Source organism: Marmota monax, unplaced genomic scaffold, assembly GCF_021218885.2.
Source record: "Marmota monax isolate L192 unplaced genomic scaffold, Marmota_monax_Labrador192_F-V1.1 WCK01_AAM20220418_F8-fsc00089, whole genome shotgun sequence".
NCBI classification, from domain to species: domain Eukaryota; kingdom Metazoa; phylum Chordata; class Mammalia; order Rodentia; family Sciuridae; genus Marmota; species Marmota monax.
This window is the reverse complement of record NW_026694744.1, coordinates 1,047,386-1,064,029: the sequence shown is the minus strand read 5'-3', so window position 1 is coordinate 1,064,029 and position 16,644 is coordinate 1,047,386. Positions and strand designations below refer to the sequence as shown.

The following is a 16,644-nucleotide window of genomic DNA, read 5'->3' as shown; positions in this document are numbered from 1 at the left end:
ACACTTTTTTCTACCCTTAATTTATACTTTACTGAAGTATAATTTATGGAATAAAACGTTTACCCATTTTAAGTATACAATTCAGTAATTTCTGTTAAATTTATTAAATTGAACATCTGACATCATAATCCAGTTTTAGAACATTATTAGCACCCCAGTAGTGTCTCTCTTGCCTGTTTACAGTTAATCTTTGTGCCTATCAACAGCCCCAGGGAACCACCAATCTACTTACTGTTTCTATAGATTTTCCTTTCGTGGATATTTTATATAATCTACGATATGAGGATTTTTTTTTGTGAGTCTGTCTTTCTTTACTTTGTTTAATATTTTTTGAGGTTCATCCATGTTGTAGCATATATCACTACTTCATTTCCTTTTATTCCTGAACAGTATGCCATTGTATGGATAGACCACATTTTAAAATCCATTTTAGTTTGATGAACATTTGAGTTGTTTATTCTTTTTGCCTATTATGAATAATGCTGCCATGAACATTTGCATAAAAATCTTCATGTGCACATAAGATTTTATTTCTTGTGGCTGGATACCTAAGAGTATAATTGTATGGATATACGATGAATTTAAGTCTACCTTTTATTTGTTTGTTTGGTACTGGGGGATTGAACTCAGGGGCACTTAACTGTTGACCTACATCCCCAGCTCTTTTTATGTTTTATTTTGAGACAGGGTCTTGTTAAGTTGCTTAGGACCTCACTAAGTTGCTGAGGCTGGCCTTGAACTTGCAATCCTCCTGTCTCAACCTCTGGAGCCACTGGGGTTACAGGTGTGGGCCACTGCACTTAAACAGATTACTGTTTCTTTATATCCTCAGCAACATTTCTTCTTATTATTTTGATTATCCTATGTCCTAGTGGTTGTGAAGTGGTATTTCATTGAGGCTTTGATTTGCATTTGACTAATTATTGATGATATTGAACTTTTTTTCATGTTCTTTCTGGTGATACTGACTTTTTCCTAGGGTAAAATGTCTGCTTAAATCATTTGTCCATTCCAAAAAATTGGGTGAAGTACAAAGATTTTGAATTTGATGAAGTGCAGTTTATCAATATTTTCCTTTTTGGATCATGTTTTTGGTGTCATATCTAAGAAATCTTTACTTAACCTAAGGTCTGGAAGATTTTCTTCTAAAAGCTTTATAATTTTAGCTCTTATAGTCAGATCTCTAATCCATACTTGTTTAATTTATGCTAAGGTATCAGGTAACAGTCTGAATTCTCCTCTTTATATGTTAAATTGTCTTGGAGCCTTTGTTAAGAATCATTTGATTACAAACAGAAGGGTTTATTTTTGAACTCTCCATTCTGTTTTGTTAACCTATTTTATTTTTTAAAGTAGAGGAGTCGTGCAGTCTTGTGAAGAGATGATCATATGACTCTGAGCCTAAATATTTTGCTGTAGCAGCATCTTTTTTTGAGTGTCTAGCATCTTATATAGTTGAGTTTGTGGTTCATAGCATATTTAGAAGCATCCTTTCAGTTCCTTGAAGTTGCAAGGCTTTCTTGCTTTGAGGTCTTCTATAATGCTTATTCATTGGAAATAGATTCCCCCCTTTCTAGAGGTTTCTCTACCCCCCTCACTGCACTTTTTGTCTTTTTACCACTACCTGTCCTGTAGGTTCAAAATATGAAACTGATTACTGCTCCATCATAGCCTTATGACCTTAGTGATGCCATTTTATTTCTCTAGGCATTAATTTTCTTGTCTATAAAGAGAAAGAATTGAATTTGCTCTCATTAACTTTACAAATTCAATCTTTAATATTATCCTTATCAAATAAGGCATGTATAAGTTCGTCTCTTTCAACTGATGAAAATATTTAGTTCTGTTCCTTAGAACACTTTTAGCAGGCTTGTGCTTTGAATATGTGTGTGGGAGGGGGATCATCAGGCGATAGAGGTAGCTATTGTTGGAGAGGTACTCCTTGCAAAACTTTTGTTGAATACACACGTGTGTATGACATATGCATCACTAGGTATCAGGTCATCCATACTTTTGTGATTAGAAAGGAGAAAGAATGAAGAATTTCTATTATAAGGGAATAGCCATTTTTATGACCTTGCCAAGAAAAGGAATGGCCTTTTCTGATGAAATCCTTGAAGCTTTGCATATGGCTAACTTTCTACTAGATTGATACTTAAAAATGTAGGTCATACTGGCAGGCTCCTTTCAACATTTTCCATTTTTTGAATGTTTTTTCTTTGGCATTCACATGCTTTTATCTTATTCATCAAATACTCCCGGGTAGTGGGGTTGGGAGCCCCTTACCACAGCTGAAATTATTCCAAGTCTCACTCTCCTAAAGAATCGACTTTCTGTTCCTGAAGCTTTCCATTGCCACATCTGTTGCCTTATGTCTACTCAGTAAGTTGGAACATGTTTTCATTTAGTCATTGATTTGAGGCTTTATAAAAATCCGAAGGAAATTAGTAAATAGTAATATCTATGAATAATATTTTGCCTGGAAATTTCTAAGCATAATGAAATAAGAGAATAAAAAAATGTTAAAGGTTAGCATTTTGGATGATGATACCAAGAAGTTGAGATCCAGTGGATCAGTGCATGTTTTTCAATAAACTTAAAAGAACATTTTAAACACTGAGAATTATTACTGTGTCTTCTGAATGTAGTGTTATATGGCGAATTGTTTTCCTGAACTTCTAAACCGGTGTTCAGGATTTGGGTATTTATTCTTTTTCTCCTGATTGCATTCATAAATTTTTTTGCCTTGACAAAGTCTTGCTGATATCTGGTGTTCTACCTTATTAACTGTAAGACTTCTAGAAAAAACCTGCAATTACTTCATGATTATAATAACTTTTGTGTAGAAAGAGCATTTCCTCTCCTCTCTTATCTTCTTTTCCCTTCCAGCGGTTACTACTAACAGGTACATTGGCATCTTTTGGCATACATTATTCAGCCAAAGTATTTGTTGTTTTATTTTATGTGAAGGTATACTTTTTCTTTTGATTGATCAGAACATGTTGAATAAAATATTTGAATTCAATTTTAAGTGAAGAATGGTCTGAAAATAAGATTTTTCTCCTAATTTCAATTCCAGTTTTTCAACCACTGTGTTTATACCTGCTAAATATATGGCAGTGTTTTTAGGTGCTGTGGGGGACAAAAAGATAAATTAGAAAAAAATGGTAGCAGAAAGCTAGTTCAATAAATCCCATGATTAAAGCAAATGAACAGATACTCATAAACACTAGGAAGGGATTTTTTCAGTAGCAACCAAAGAAGGAAATATACCTGTTATTTTGGGGGTGAGGGAGAGTGACAATTGAGGGTGAATCAAAGGCTGTGGGTTCAACCCCCACCATACCAGCTTCCCTGCAGAAGCCATATGTCTGAGTGAACAAATCTTGATGTTTCTCACTCAGATCCCAAATCTTGAGTGAAATGAAGTGAAATGAGTGAATTTTTTTTTCTTTCTTTTGACTGAAGGTGAGTGGTAATGACTTCTGGAAGGAGAGGGAAGAAGCTGGAAAAGTAACCATAGCAGATATCCTGACATGGTAAAGAGAAGGCCCAGGGTTCCATGCTGAAACCTGAAGTTCCTCCATGGCCATTGATACATCCTGAAGATTTAGAAGAATACACTCTACTACAAGATTTTTTGTTGATTATTTTGTTATGATCCTCATATTTTTAAATAATGGATAACCTCTTATAGACTTTTCAGTTTCTGTTGTCATTCACTGTCTTCCCTCTACTCCCTCATTATAGCTATTAGCATAATGTTGGTTAGATTAATACTTAAATATTTATATTATTATGGCCATGTAAGCCATAGAGTAAATTCTCTGTCTTACCTGTATAGGTTTTTATTTGTCCTGGAGTGAATAATAAGTTGTTTTTTTTTTTTTCAGTGTATTTGCCCCTGATTTAACCACACACTCCCCCAGTTTTCTAGAGCTCCTTTTATAAAATTCTAACACTTCAGATATTCTGTCAGTTTCACTTTTTTTGAGAAACCTAAACTTACTGTCCTCCATGTCTGGTATATAATTTACATCATGCGATCTCTACACATTGATATCCAAGAATTTCCTCCTCTTTCAACCATGTTGGATCCTTTTATTCTGTATCATTTATTTTATTCTTTCATGCTTGTTTACTCTCTTGTTTTGGTGGAGTACATTGTGTAGTAGCTTCCTTGGAAGTGATACATTCATGGAGCTTAATTTGAGACCCTGCAAATATCTAAAAATATCTTTAATTATACTATTATTCAGGCTGGTACTGTGGGCATATACTCATCAGTTTGAAATAATTTTTTTCATGATTTTTTTTTTGGTGGTACTGGGGATTGAACTCAGGGGCATTCAACCACTGAGCAACATTCCCAGCCATATATTGTATTTTATTTAGAGACAGGATCTTACTGAGTTGCTTAGCACCTCACTTTTGCTGAGGCTGGCTTTGAACTAGAGATCCTCCTACCTCAGCCTCCTGAGCCACAGGGATTACAGGCATGCACCACTGCACCCTACTTTTTTTCAGAATTTTAATGGAATTGTTCTAATGAAGTCTAGCTTCTAGTGATATATAAGAAGTCTGAAACCATTTGGACTTCTAATCCTTTGGATGTGGCCTGCCCTCCTCTTTTATTCCTTGCTGAAAACTTGTAAAAATTTTCTAACTCCAGTATTTTCATGATGATGTGCCTTATAATGGGTCTGTTTTCTTCCAGTGTCCTTGATACTCAGTGGCATTTTTAACTTAGAAATTCATATTCTTCATTTCTGGGAATTTTATTGAACCATTTAATTGATTCTTTTTTGCTATTTTGTGCTTTTCTTTGTGGATCTTTTATTTGGACGTTACCCTATTTTTCTAGCAAATCTGCTCAGATTATTTTTGAAGCTTTTTATTGCATGTTCTCTTTCTGCTATTGTATTTTAAATTTCTGATTGCTCTTTTTCATTTCCTGAATGCTTCAATAGTTTCATATTGTCTCATCTTTTTGAATAGTATCTTTTAACACTTTCTCTGATGACCATTTAAAATTTCACCTCTTACCCTCACCCCATTGTGGGTGTATACACTTCATAAAAATAGAGCTTTTTATCTGGTCCCCTCACCCCATTTTCACAGCACCTCAAACCATGCCTATTACATAGTAATATTCAGTATTTCTGAAATAAACTGAATGATAATGTGTACTTCCAAGTTTTCTCCAGTATAGGTCTAGTCTATTTCTTTCTGGTTATGTTTTTCTATTTTTATTTATCTCTGCTATAGGTTAGAACATTTTCTATGATATCTGCTAATACTGAATCATTTACTTATATTTAAGAATGGGAGGTAACAAGCAAATTAAAGTATTTGAACAGATGGGTGGTACTTGCCAAATGTGGCTGATATTATTTCTTGGAATATATATATATATATATATATATATATATATATATATATATATATATATATATATATATTTCTTTCAGTCTTTGGATGTAAAAGCTTAGGTACAAACGGGAAGAGGGCTGGAAGAGTCTCAGCATACATAATGCAAACATTTATTGAATCCCTCTGTTTTCAGTGGGGCTTCTGTGGCTTCTTCTGGGCCTGATGTCCTCCCTAGAAACGAAAAATACATCTAGCATTTTATTGGAGTGGAAAACATGCCCAAACTGTGAAGAATGTGGGAAGAGATTTTAGGATCTAACCACTTCTAAATTGCTTCAGTTGGCCTTTTTTTTAAAGGGGGGGGGGATATAGTCCTGTATTTCTTATGAAAGTTTAAAAAAATTTGTTGTATTCTGAGTTATCAGGTTAAAAAGGGATAGGGCATGGCCACCTTACTTTTTATTGCTTTCTTCATCTTATTTCTACTTCCAGAGGAGTTTGGCACTGATTCTTGAGAAATGAGGAGGCTTCTGCAGTATTTTTTGATATTGCATATCTGCTCAGGCATCTGTCAATCACTCATCTATTTCCCCAATTCCAAATTTAAAGGAGAGCACTCTTAGGGTTTAAATATGAGGTGTCTCTCAAAAGCTCATGTATGAGGCAATGCAAGAATGGTTCAGAGGTGAAATGATTAGATTATGAGAGCCCTAACCTAATTGGTGGATTAATCCTCTGGTATGGATGAACTGGGTGACAATTGTAGACAGGTATGGTGTACCTGGAGAAGTAGTTCACTGGGGGCATGCCCTTAGGGTTTATATTTTGTCCTTGGTGAGTAGAGCTCTATCTCTGTTTCCTAGCTGCCTTGTCCTGAGTTGCTTTCCTCCATCAATGCCCTTCCTCCATGATTTTCTGCCTCATCTAGGACCCATAGCAATGGAGTAGGTTGACTGTAGACTGAACCTCTGAAAACGTGAGCTAAAATAGACTTTACCTCCTGTAAGTTGTTCATGCCAGGTCTTTTGGTCACAGTGATGCAAAGCGGATTAAAACAAGCACCTGAAAAAATCCATTCACTGTTGTGTTAATAAAAGTGAGATTATTCCCATGCATTCAATCTATCTATACTTAAAAGTTATATTATAGGCATTCTACAGACTCACAAGTCAAATAGCAGAGGCTATCATTCTTAATTCTACAAATAAAAGAACAACCATTGAAAAAAGGACCAACTAGTACTTCTAGAAAAGAAAAAAAAATGTAGTGGAAAGTCAAAGACTGAATTAACAAGACATTAAGTATAGCTAAAGAGGAGTTAGATTAATTGGACAATAAATCTTAGAAAACTATCCAAAACACAGAATACTTAGACAAAGAGCTCCTGAAGGAGAGGTAAGAGAAAATGGTAGAACAACAATGTTCAAAGAGACACTGAGAATTAACCAAAGTTAATGGGAATGCCACATGATCAGAAAGAAGAAGATCCAAAGAAGCTTAGGCAGGTGATGAAAGAAAAAGAGGAGGAAATAATGCTTGTGCAGAATCATGGTAAAGTTTGATATTTCAGAGTACAAAAACAAAGAGAAGATCTTAAAAGCAATTGGAGAGAAGACAATTACTAACAAAGAACAGCAAGTTGAATGAAAGTTGACTTCTCTACAGCATTAATGGAAGCCAAAAAACTGAAATTCTGCCTTCAGTATGCTGGGAGAAAGTAGTTATTTCAATAAGTTTGCTACTAATGGACTCTAAATTTTTTTAAAAAAGAAACCTTTAAAGGATATACTTAAGACAGAATAACATTATAAAAGAAATTATAGTGGAATTTAGGAAGTTTTAGGACCAAATGATAATATCACATGTAAAGTTTTATGAAATTCTAATTAAAAGGCAATTAAAATTTATAACCCTAAATGTTTATACTAGAAAAGAAAAAAGGTAGACAAGCCCAAAGAACGTAAGTGGGAAAATTAATGAAACAGAAAGCATATATAACAATATGGAGGCTTTTTTTTAAGAGTAACATAGCTGATATATGCCATGCAAGATTAATGAAGGGAAAGTAGAATGATGACATCAAAAAAAATGGAAAAAGATAATTACACATGTAGAGATTAATATGATCATAAGAAGGGGGTATGAAAATCATCATGATAATAAATTTGAAAATTTAGACAAAATGAAAACAGTCCAGAAAAATACCATATCAGAACTGACTTAAGAACTAGAAAGTCTAAATAGTCCTAAGACAGTCAAAGAAATGGAATTATTAACCAAAAATTTCATCCCAGATGACTCTACTGGCATGTTTTTTCCTGGTATTCAGAAAAAATGTTTCTAATATTATACAGTGTATTTCAGAGTACAAATAATGATAATGCTTTCCAGCTGAGCCGATCATAACTGAGGCCATATGAGAAAGGAAAATCATGATAGTCATTGTCATTCATGAATATAGTTGCAAAAATCCCAAATAAAATATTGGCCAACTAAATGTAGGCGATGTTAAAAACCTGAACAATTTGAGATTATCCCAGGTCTGCAGGAATGCTTTAATATTAGAAAATCCAGGGGCTGGGGATGTAGCTCAAGCGGTAGCACGCTCACCTGGCATGCGTGCAGCCCGGGTTTGATCCTCAGCACCACATACAAACAAAGATGTTGTATCCGCCGATAATTAAAAAATAAATATTAAAAAAAAATGAAAATCCATAATGCAATTCACCACATTAACAAATTATAAGAAAAAAATACCATATTCACAATGGGCAGAGTTGCATCTTTGCTTAAAATTTAACATGAAATCACCATGAAAAAATCTCAAAATAAGAATAAATAGGAATTTTCATAATATTTTAAAGGATAACCACCATAAACCTATATAGCAAACATTATAATTCATGGTGAACTAGTGAATGTTTCTCTTTGCAATCGAGAGAAGACGAGCATGCCCATTATCACCATTTTAATTTAGCTTAATAGTAGATATTCTAGGTATATATGTAAGATCAGAAAAATAGTGGTAAAGGTATCAACAAGAGGAAACAAAGCTGTTGTTATTATTTGTGATATAATATTTGACCACCCCAAATCCTCTTAGAACTTAATGAGGAAAATAACCAATATCAACTCTCTTTTTTTTTTTTTAAAGAGAGAGAGGGGAAGAGAGAGAGAGAGAGAGAGAGAATTTTAATATTTATTTATTTTTTAGTTTTCGATGGGCACAACATCTTTGTTTGTATGTGGTGCTGAGGATCGAACCCGGGCCACATGCATGCCAGGCGAGCACGCTACCGCTTGAGCCACATCCCAGCCCCCCAATATCGACTCTTTAAAGATTCAGAATGACCAATGTATCACATGCTTGTGATACTATTTTGTTTCTTGAAACCTAGTAGTAAGAAACTGAGACAGGGTTCTATTTTAAATGGTCTGAAATTGATTTTTACCTTATCTTTCCTTTATAGTTGGGGCAACTTATAATGAACCTAATAAATGGTGATGTAGGTGATATGATTTTATCCAAAAGTGCATTCAGAAATAGATCTATACATCTTTTTTTTAAAAAAGAAAAACATGGCATCTGTCCTTTTAAAAATTAATAGTAAAAAAGGAGCATAATCTGATTTGAATTTGGATATAGATCCTGTTTCTAGTAACTCTCAAGGTAGTGAGCAGGGACAGTTGCATGACTTGCCTTGTTTGTTTCCTATCTCTCAGGAATCACCATCTTTGTTGCCTGATTTTCTGGTGTTTTGAAATCTCTTTTTGTATATGTTTTGTTCTAGTATCTTGAAAACTGTTGTTTTGTATGGTTCTCTGTTTTTTGTTATTTCAAATGGGTGAGTAAATCTGTTTTATTTCCATCTTGGCTGGAAGCAGAAGTCAATTTAACTAAATGACTTATCATTTCATGCGTAGCCCTCTTCTTTTAATAAAAGGTTGTTTTAATACACGTATTCCGATGCAATTTTGTGGCCATTCTTTTAGAAGCATGTATATTTTGCTTATTTACTTGTTTTGTTTTTAAAGTAACTGGTAATTTAAAAGCCCAATCCACTCTAACCTTGAGAGTACAGGCCTGAGATGGATAATTTCTGAAGGCTTTCAGCATTCTTTTGTACTGTACGCTTTGTTACTATTGGCTGTTCAACCTCTAGTGTTTTGATCCACTGATGTGTTTTATAAATTTTAATGAAAGACAGATTGAGAGAAGTTGTAGGGTCCCACATGGCTGTACCGTATCCATGCACTGGCTCAGAATGAGCAGCTTTATAATATTACTCTGAGTTACGTTTGTGGAAAGCACAAAACTCCATCTTCTAACTTGTCTGATTCAGCTAGGTCAAATCAATAGTGATTTTCAAAATTTTCATGTTATTGGTATGTTGGTATTATTTATTGTTTAAGGCACAGAAGATTGTCCAAATATTGGTACATGTATTATAAATATTTGAATAAACTACATATAGTTATAAATACATGGGTTTTTCTAAGGTGTTTGTAAACAATGTAGTTTTTACTTGCCATTATGTGATCCTAAACTTATTTCTTGTGTGTGATTATGGACTTTATTCATAATTCTCTAGTAGGTGTTTACTTTCATTGTTAAGTTATAATTCAGATGTTCTTGGCTTAACTCAGATAGTCTCTGTATCTCATAAAATTAAAAACATGCAAGTTTATTTTAAAACATCCTTCAAAAGTTGCCAGATTATTTTAGAAACAGATTTAGTTATCCCTGATAATAATGATCAGGGAGAGAAAAGAAATTGAGATCTTTCAAATAAATAAATCAATCACTTCAGTCCATCACTTTTGGCCTTTCCCACTGCGGGCAGATCCAATCACAGGATCACATACAGGGTGGCAGAGTTGCTTTTTTGGGGGTTCTGGCTCCCTTCCTTTTGACAGCCCATACATTGAGTTAAACAGCAGTAATGGCTGAGATCTAGGGAGAAATATGACAGAAGCCTGTATTATTTGAAACTAAATAATCAACATCAGAATGATAAAGGATTATCCACCTTTCCCATGCAGAGTTCCCAGCTTTTGATCAAAAGATGTTTTTTTCTTATCATTTTATACTGTCTTAGTCATAAAATGAACCTAAGTATTTACCTAACAGCCTTTGCAAATACTTGTGTTTTGGGTAAGATGGAAATGAAAAAGGGATTAGAAATAACATGTAGTCTTTTTTTTAAAAAAATTCAGAGGGATTTTAAAAACATGTTAAATACAAATGCCATTGCTATTCCTAGTTCAATACAAGAGGTTTTTGTTTGTCTTCTTTTTATGGGGTGGTCTTTAACAATATGTGTTTTTCTTTTCAGCTACTAAATCGGGATTATTGCCTCCGCCACCTGCACTCCCACCAAGGCCTTGTCCATCACAGGTAGGAGACAGATTTAATTTCTGTAAAGCATTTTATAGTACACAAATTGTCCTCCCAGTGTGTGTCTTTGCAAGCATTGATCGCCACAGAACTGGTCTGTCAGATTCCCAGGAAATATCTGGATGAAGGGAGTAGAGTGGATTAATTTCTTTTCATTCTAGCCAGCCCAGCCTCATGTGGAAAAGGAAAAATTTCCTCAATAAGCCACCAAGCAAACGTGTACTTGTTCATTCTTGGCTATTGAGAGTTGTGTGTGGTTTTCATAGAGAGGAATAGAAGGAGGCGGAGGATGTGGTTGTTTTGTATAGTATGTTCAGTCTGGGTGGTTATATTTTCATTAGCATTTTAAGAGTTATGTTTATTCCACATAAACTAAAAATAAATGGTCATCAACACCAGGCTAGTGCTGTGATTTTGGCCCATGCAGTGCTTTCTTTAGTATGGTATTTACCTTCAGAACAATAAGCTGAAATGGTAGGAGTGGGAGAATGTGTCAACAAAATCTCTTTCACCTGTAAATTAATTCTGCCTTATTTCCATGTGTCACTATGGCTTATTCATCAACACTTTCTGTGGAATTGAAAGTGAGAAGCAAGAAGCAAATCTATGGAGTGTGGTAGATAGTGCTATAGATCTTTCCTTTTGCTAATTGCTGCTGAAGAGACTTTCTATCTTTAATGACCCTTTCCAATTTTTGGCAGAAAATGTTAGGAAATTTCTCTGCAGACAGTTTCTACTTCGTGCTCTGGGGGGTGGCTCAGAGCATAACTTTTCATGTAGTGCTTCTCAGGACTTGAGTCACTGAAACCACTTTTAACATTTGTTTACTGTTCCTTCAGGCAGTTAGATGGTCTTGAGCATCCACTGAACCACAAGATGCAAATACCATGATATTGACTTCCTACTTCAGTTTGAAGGGTAATAAAAAGCCCAGTTCTTCTTGACTTGTATATAACAAGCAAGAACTCTTTTTTCAGAATGCAGTACTGGCTTTAAGAGGTACTGATAAGTTAACAAGTAGTTATCAAGTCTGGTCTTTCTCTAATGCCAAATCATAGTTCCACCCTAAGGCTTTCCTTGGCCATAATTTCTTCTCATTCAAAATTATTAGCTATGTTAATTGAGCATCTACAATAGACCAGGCATTGTACTAACTACTTTCAAAGCATAATTTAATCTTTATAAAATCTTATGAAGTAGGTACTAATATCATCCTTTTTTTTAACAAATGAGGAAATGGGAGCACATAGGAGTTAAGCAGATCACCAAGGTGGGGTAACTAGTAAATAGTAGAGCCAGTTCCAAACTGAAGTCTTTAGGCCCTTCCTCTCTCTGTCACTGGAGTCTAAGTGTCTACATCTACAGCAACACAGCAGATCCATTATACTCATAACTGAGGCTTTCACCAATCCTCCATGGAGGACCTAGATGAGTTGAGGCTGTTGCTTTGTACCAACAGCAAACTTGGACTGGATCACAACAAAATTAACTGACTTTCTGGGAGTACTCATTTACCTGCTGCAGTTTCAAACCTAGACTTGAGGACCCCCTGAATGAATGTGTGGAAGACCTGTCTGAAAACACTTTTGTAATGAACCTCCCTGTTACACAAATGACAACAGTGGCCTGAACTGTGCTACTTTATTGCAAGTCCTCATGTGAGCTGCTTGAAGTGGGCTTCCTGTCTGCTTTTTGGGCATGGTGATTGAGGATCTGACAGGGAGACTGGGAATTCTCCAGTTCCTGTTAATGGATAAGTTGCTTCTTTGTCTACCAGATTGCCCAGCACAGTGTAAACACTGAGCTCAGCACTCAACCCAAGTCTCCAGCTCAGGTGCCTAACTGTGGAGAACAGGTGTGTAAGCAATGGAGGCAGAAAAATCTCTAGGCCATTTCCTTTCTGCCATTGCCCCCTTTCATCCACTGCAAGTGGGATACATATTCAATATAACAGTCCTGGGTAATAAGCACATGGTTGTATTTTGTCTTCTTGCCATGTCAAATTCCTAATATTGACCCTAGGAGAATCTCAGTCACCACCTGTATGGAATACCATAGTCTTTCCCAAATTTCTTGTGATGAAACAGTCTCTGGAAGATATTAGTAGAATTCTGTGGTAAGAAAAATTTGCAGGCTGCTCCTTCTATACTCCCTTTGGGAGACTCCTAGTGTATGTGAACCCACTAAAGGTTTTGAAGTCCTATGGCAAAAACAAACAACAACAAAACCAACAAAAAACCTGTTCAATTTTGTTAAAGCAATTTTGTAGCTTGTGTGGCCATTCATCATTATATTTATAAAATACCTACCACTATCCTGAGGGCTTAGGGGCTAGGAAACATTATTAGAACACCAGGCTTAAGGTGTTGCTAAGAGCATTTCCACATTGTTCTCATCTGTCACCTCACTTCTGTATTATGTGATTAAAGTTAAGTTTTATGTTATACCAATAGTCTTCTCTAGAAGATTTAAAAATTAAAGTTCACTGCACATTAGCTTGAGATTTCAAATTGTCCAGGTTTTCAGTTTGTTCCCTTTCTTTGATTGTTTTTCAATTCCTTCTTGCTTACTCTCTCATGAGGTAATTTTGCTGTCTCACAGCAAATTTTATTATAAAGAACTTAAACACTCTGAATTCTTCCTTTGCTTTGTAAAATATTTTGAATATCTGCTATATTCAGACCATCAACCTAACTTGGAATCTACAGAGACATTTTCATGGGAGCTTAGACTGTAGTACCATAACCTGGAGACCTGGGGAGAAACCAGGAAGCATAGTAAAACTAAAATCATTACATTTATTAGTAGCTGTGGAAGAGGTTAAAGTTTCTGTATTATTTGTAGGATTTAGATATTTCCTATTATATAACTTGATAAATGGGTGAGACTAGTTTGTAATAATGAAAAAAATGTTCTGTTTCCTGCAGAGGAACACTATTTTAAAAGCTATGTGACGAATCAGTTGTGATATACTTCCAGGTTCCGAGTATGTTACATACTCATTTGAGTTTGTACATTTGCATATATATATCTACATGTAACAGAAACATATCTACTTTTATCAAGTGAGAGAGATGAGGTATAGGTTTTCAGCATAAAATGCAGTTTAGGTGGATTCTACTTATACCAAGCACCACTGTGATATGAACATCTGGATTAAGTTATACAAATGGGGCCCCAGAGTTAGGGAAAGGAATAAATTCAAAGAAACAGATCTTTTATTTTTCATACTATTAGGTAAGAGCAAGAAGGACCAAGTGAATAAAGAATCAAGCGTTTTTTTGTTCCACATTTTCCTTTGGAAAGACTGGAAACCAGAGCATGGTCTTTTGGCTCAGTTCAGAAGTGTTTTTTTTTTTTTTTATTTTTTTTTTTTTAAGACCAATTCATAGCATAAAAAAACAGAAAGCAATTAGAGCAGACTGTTTCATATGGAGCCGCATTAAAGTGAGTGTTAGTTGAACTTATTAGCTTGCTGTTTCTGCATAAAGTAAAATGCCATCTACAGAGTTTGTGCTTGTCCTGTAGGTCAGTTCTCTGCTAAGGGACTATTTAGTACTTCCATAGCTAAATCCCTTTAATAGCATTGATCTCATGCCAAATTTCTTATGGCAATTGTGATAGAACCACGGATTCAGTGTAATTGTGTTTAATAAAGAAAAGATTTGGGGGATACAAAGTATTAATTTTTAAGTTTTACATTGGCACAACATCTGATGAATTAGGGCTTCCTCTAGACTAATGTGCTTAGAATTTTCCTATTTATGCCACTAGTTTCTTATCTTAACATAGCAAGTGCTCCCCACTAGCAATGTTATGAGTACTAAGATAACAGGCACGGTGGAAGAAACATCTTATTAATACTGTTACACTTAGATCAGGAAGGCTCATGGGATGGGTGGGGTGATCACTGAAATGACTTTTAAAGAAACAAGAGCCTCTTTATTTTTAGATGGCTGAGGGATACAGAGACTTTCTGTAGGGGAAGAAAACCAAATGCATAGAAACAGATATGCATGAGGTCCTGGTATGTTTGAGGAACTACCAGAGATTTGGAAAGCCAGATTTGAGGGAAGATTGAGTGTTCTGAAGGTGGCAGTGAAGAGCAGGCCACCTCCTCATCTCCAGTCCCAGTGGTGCCAGAACTGTGGGAAAGAAATAGTCCCCCAATAAGAAAGTTCTCTATGGAAAGCAGCTGCTGAAGAGACAGTAGAAGTTTAGTTAGCCTGGCTGTTTTCACCCTTGGCTACATAGTAGCATCATCTGGGGGAGCTTTAAATCTGCTGAGGCCCAGAAATTTTGGAATGAGGTGGTAAGTCCCAGTCATTGGGTGTTTAAATTTTTTTCATGTGATTCTAAAGTGCAGCCAGAATTGAGAAGTACTCAATTAGAGCAAGAAGAAAGAATGTTCAGAGAAAAGATCTAGAGGGGATTTTTTTTTTTTTTTTTAAGGAACAGCCTAAAAGAAAGTTTATTCAGTACAATTACAGATAAGTCATCATTTCTAACGCTGGCTAAGAAGCAGCATCACTTGTGAGCACCAAGCTAGCTGCTTTAGCCTTATTATAAAGCAAAACTGTAAAAGAGATTACTGTATCTTTGGGATCAGTCCTTTGAGCAGGTCCAGGTTTCGGGTTGGGCTTCATCTGACAGGCCCTCCCAGTATAAAGCTAGTGTAAGCAATGGCCTAAGATGGCACGATTCAGAGGCTAGCTCTGTATTTAAAATTTCAAGTTTTTTCCTATTGTCCACACCACTGAAACCTGCTACAAGTTCTACTGCAAGAGGGGAAACAAAAAGATTAGTTTTTAAAGTGTTCACTGTTTTATAAAAATAGAACAGTTTGGGCCAGAAATTCACTAGAACTTGTTTATAAAGTTTATAATGCCAAATATTAGGTTGATAAACTTTGTAGGAGGGGATTTTGTTGATGTCATTCCATAAGTTCTAGTGGAAGAGGAGAGGGAAGCAGGAGTTCAGCTTAGGGGATGTACCTAAACCCTGTGGGGACAAGAACCCAGATCACGAGAAATGGCCTGTAAACCACAGGCTTCTTGTGATGACTGATGTGAATATGGTGAGAAAGTGTAATAATAGCAAGGTCCTGCTGGAAGGACTCGTCACTGTGTGCCACTGCTCATGTGTGTACTGTCATGAAAGATGAGCCAGGAACACAAATGGCCTTGAAAGGAAACTAGAGCCACCATGGTTCACTCAGCTAATTTCCCATCTAACTTTTCTGTCTGGCTAGAATCAGAGCTGAAGGTCATGCTGAACCCAGTAGGAATATGCTGGGCATGTGCTCTTTTTCAAAGCCAAACTTCTTAGACACAACTTTTTATTACATGCTAACTTTGTTATATTTGGAAGGAATGATCATATCTTACTTAAACTCAAATGGCAGTTGTTAGGCTCTGAACTTCTAAAATACTTGCAAGATGTGGTAGTGTACATTTGTAATCCCAGCCACTTAGGAGGCTGAGGCAGGAGATGGCAAGTTCAAAGCCAGCCTCACCAAATCAGCAAGACCCTGTCTCAAAATAAAAATAGAAAGGATGAGATGTATCTCACTAATAAAGGACTCTGGCTTCAATTCCCAGTAAATGATCCCCCCCCCAAGATCTTATTTTAAATATAAATGAAAAAAATCATAAAACACAATTAAGGGAAAAACTGCTTAGACCAGTTTTTACTGCTCACTCCTGCTAAGTACAACTGAAACCCTAGAGATGATATAACAGAAATAGAGCTACTTTCTACTGTCATATACTTGGAGGTATACTGTTAAGTAATTGGCAGAAGTTTAGCTGTTTTGGCAGGGAAATGATACAGTTTTTCTTGTAAGAATATCCTCTTATAATTAAGGATTAGGA

At 35.6% G+C, this 16,644-nt stretch overlaps 1 protein-coding gene across 6 annotated transcripts in view; it reads left to right on the top strand.

The window, feature by feature from the left end:
- Reps2 (RALBP1 associated Eps domain containing 2) overlaps nucleotides 1–16,644 on the top strand; it is a 221,732-nt gene that overhangs the window by 162,144 nt on the left and 42,944 nt on the right. For all 6 annotated transcript variants that reach the window (XM_046424253.2, XM_046424256.2, XM_046424254.2 and 3 more), the window contains exon 14: nucleotides 10,710–10,771. In XM_046424253.2, coding sequence (XP_046280209.1) covers nucleotides 10,710–10,771 — 62 coding nt within the window. The remainder of the gene's footprint in view (nucleotides 1–10,709; nucleotides 10,772–16,644) is intronic.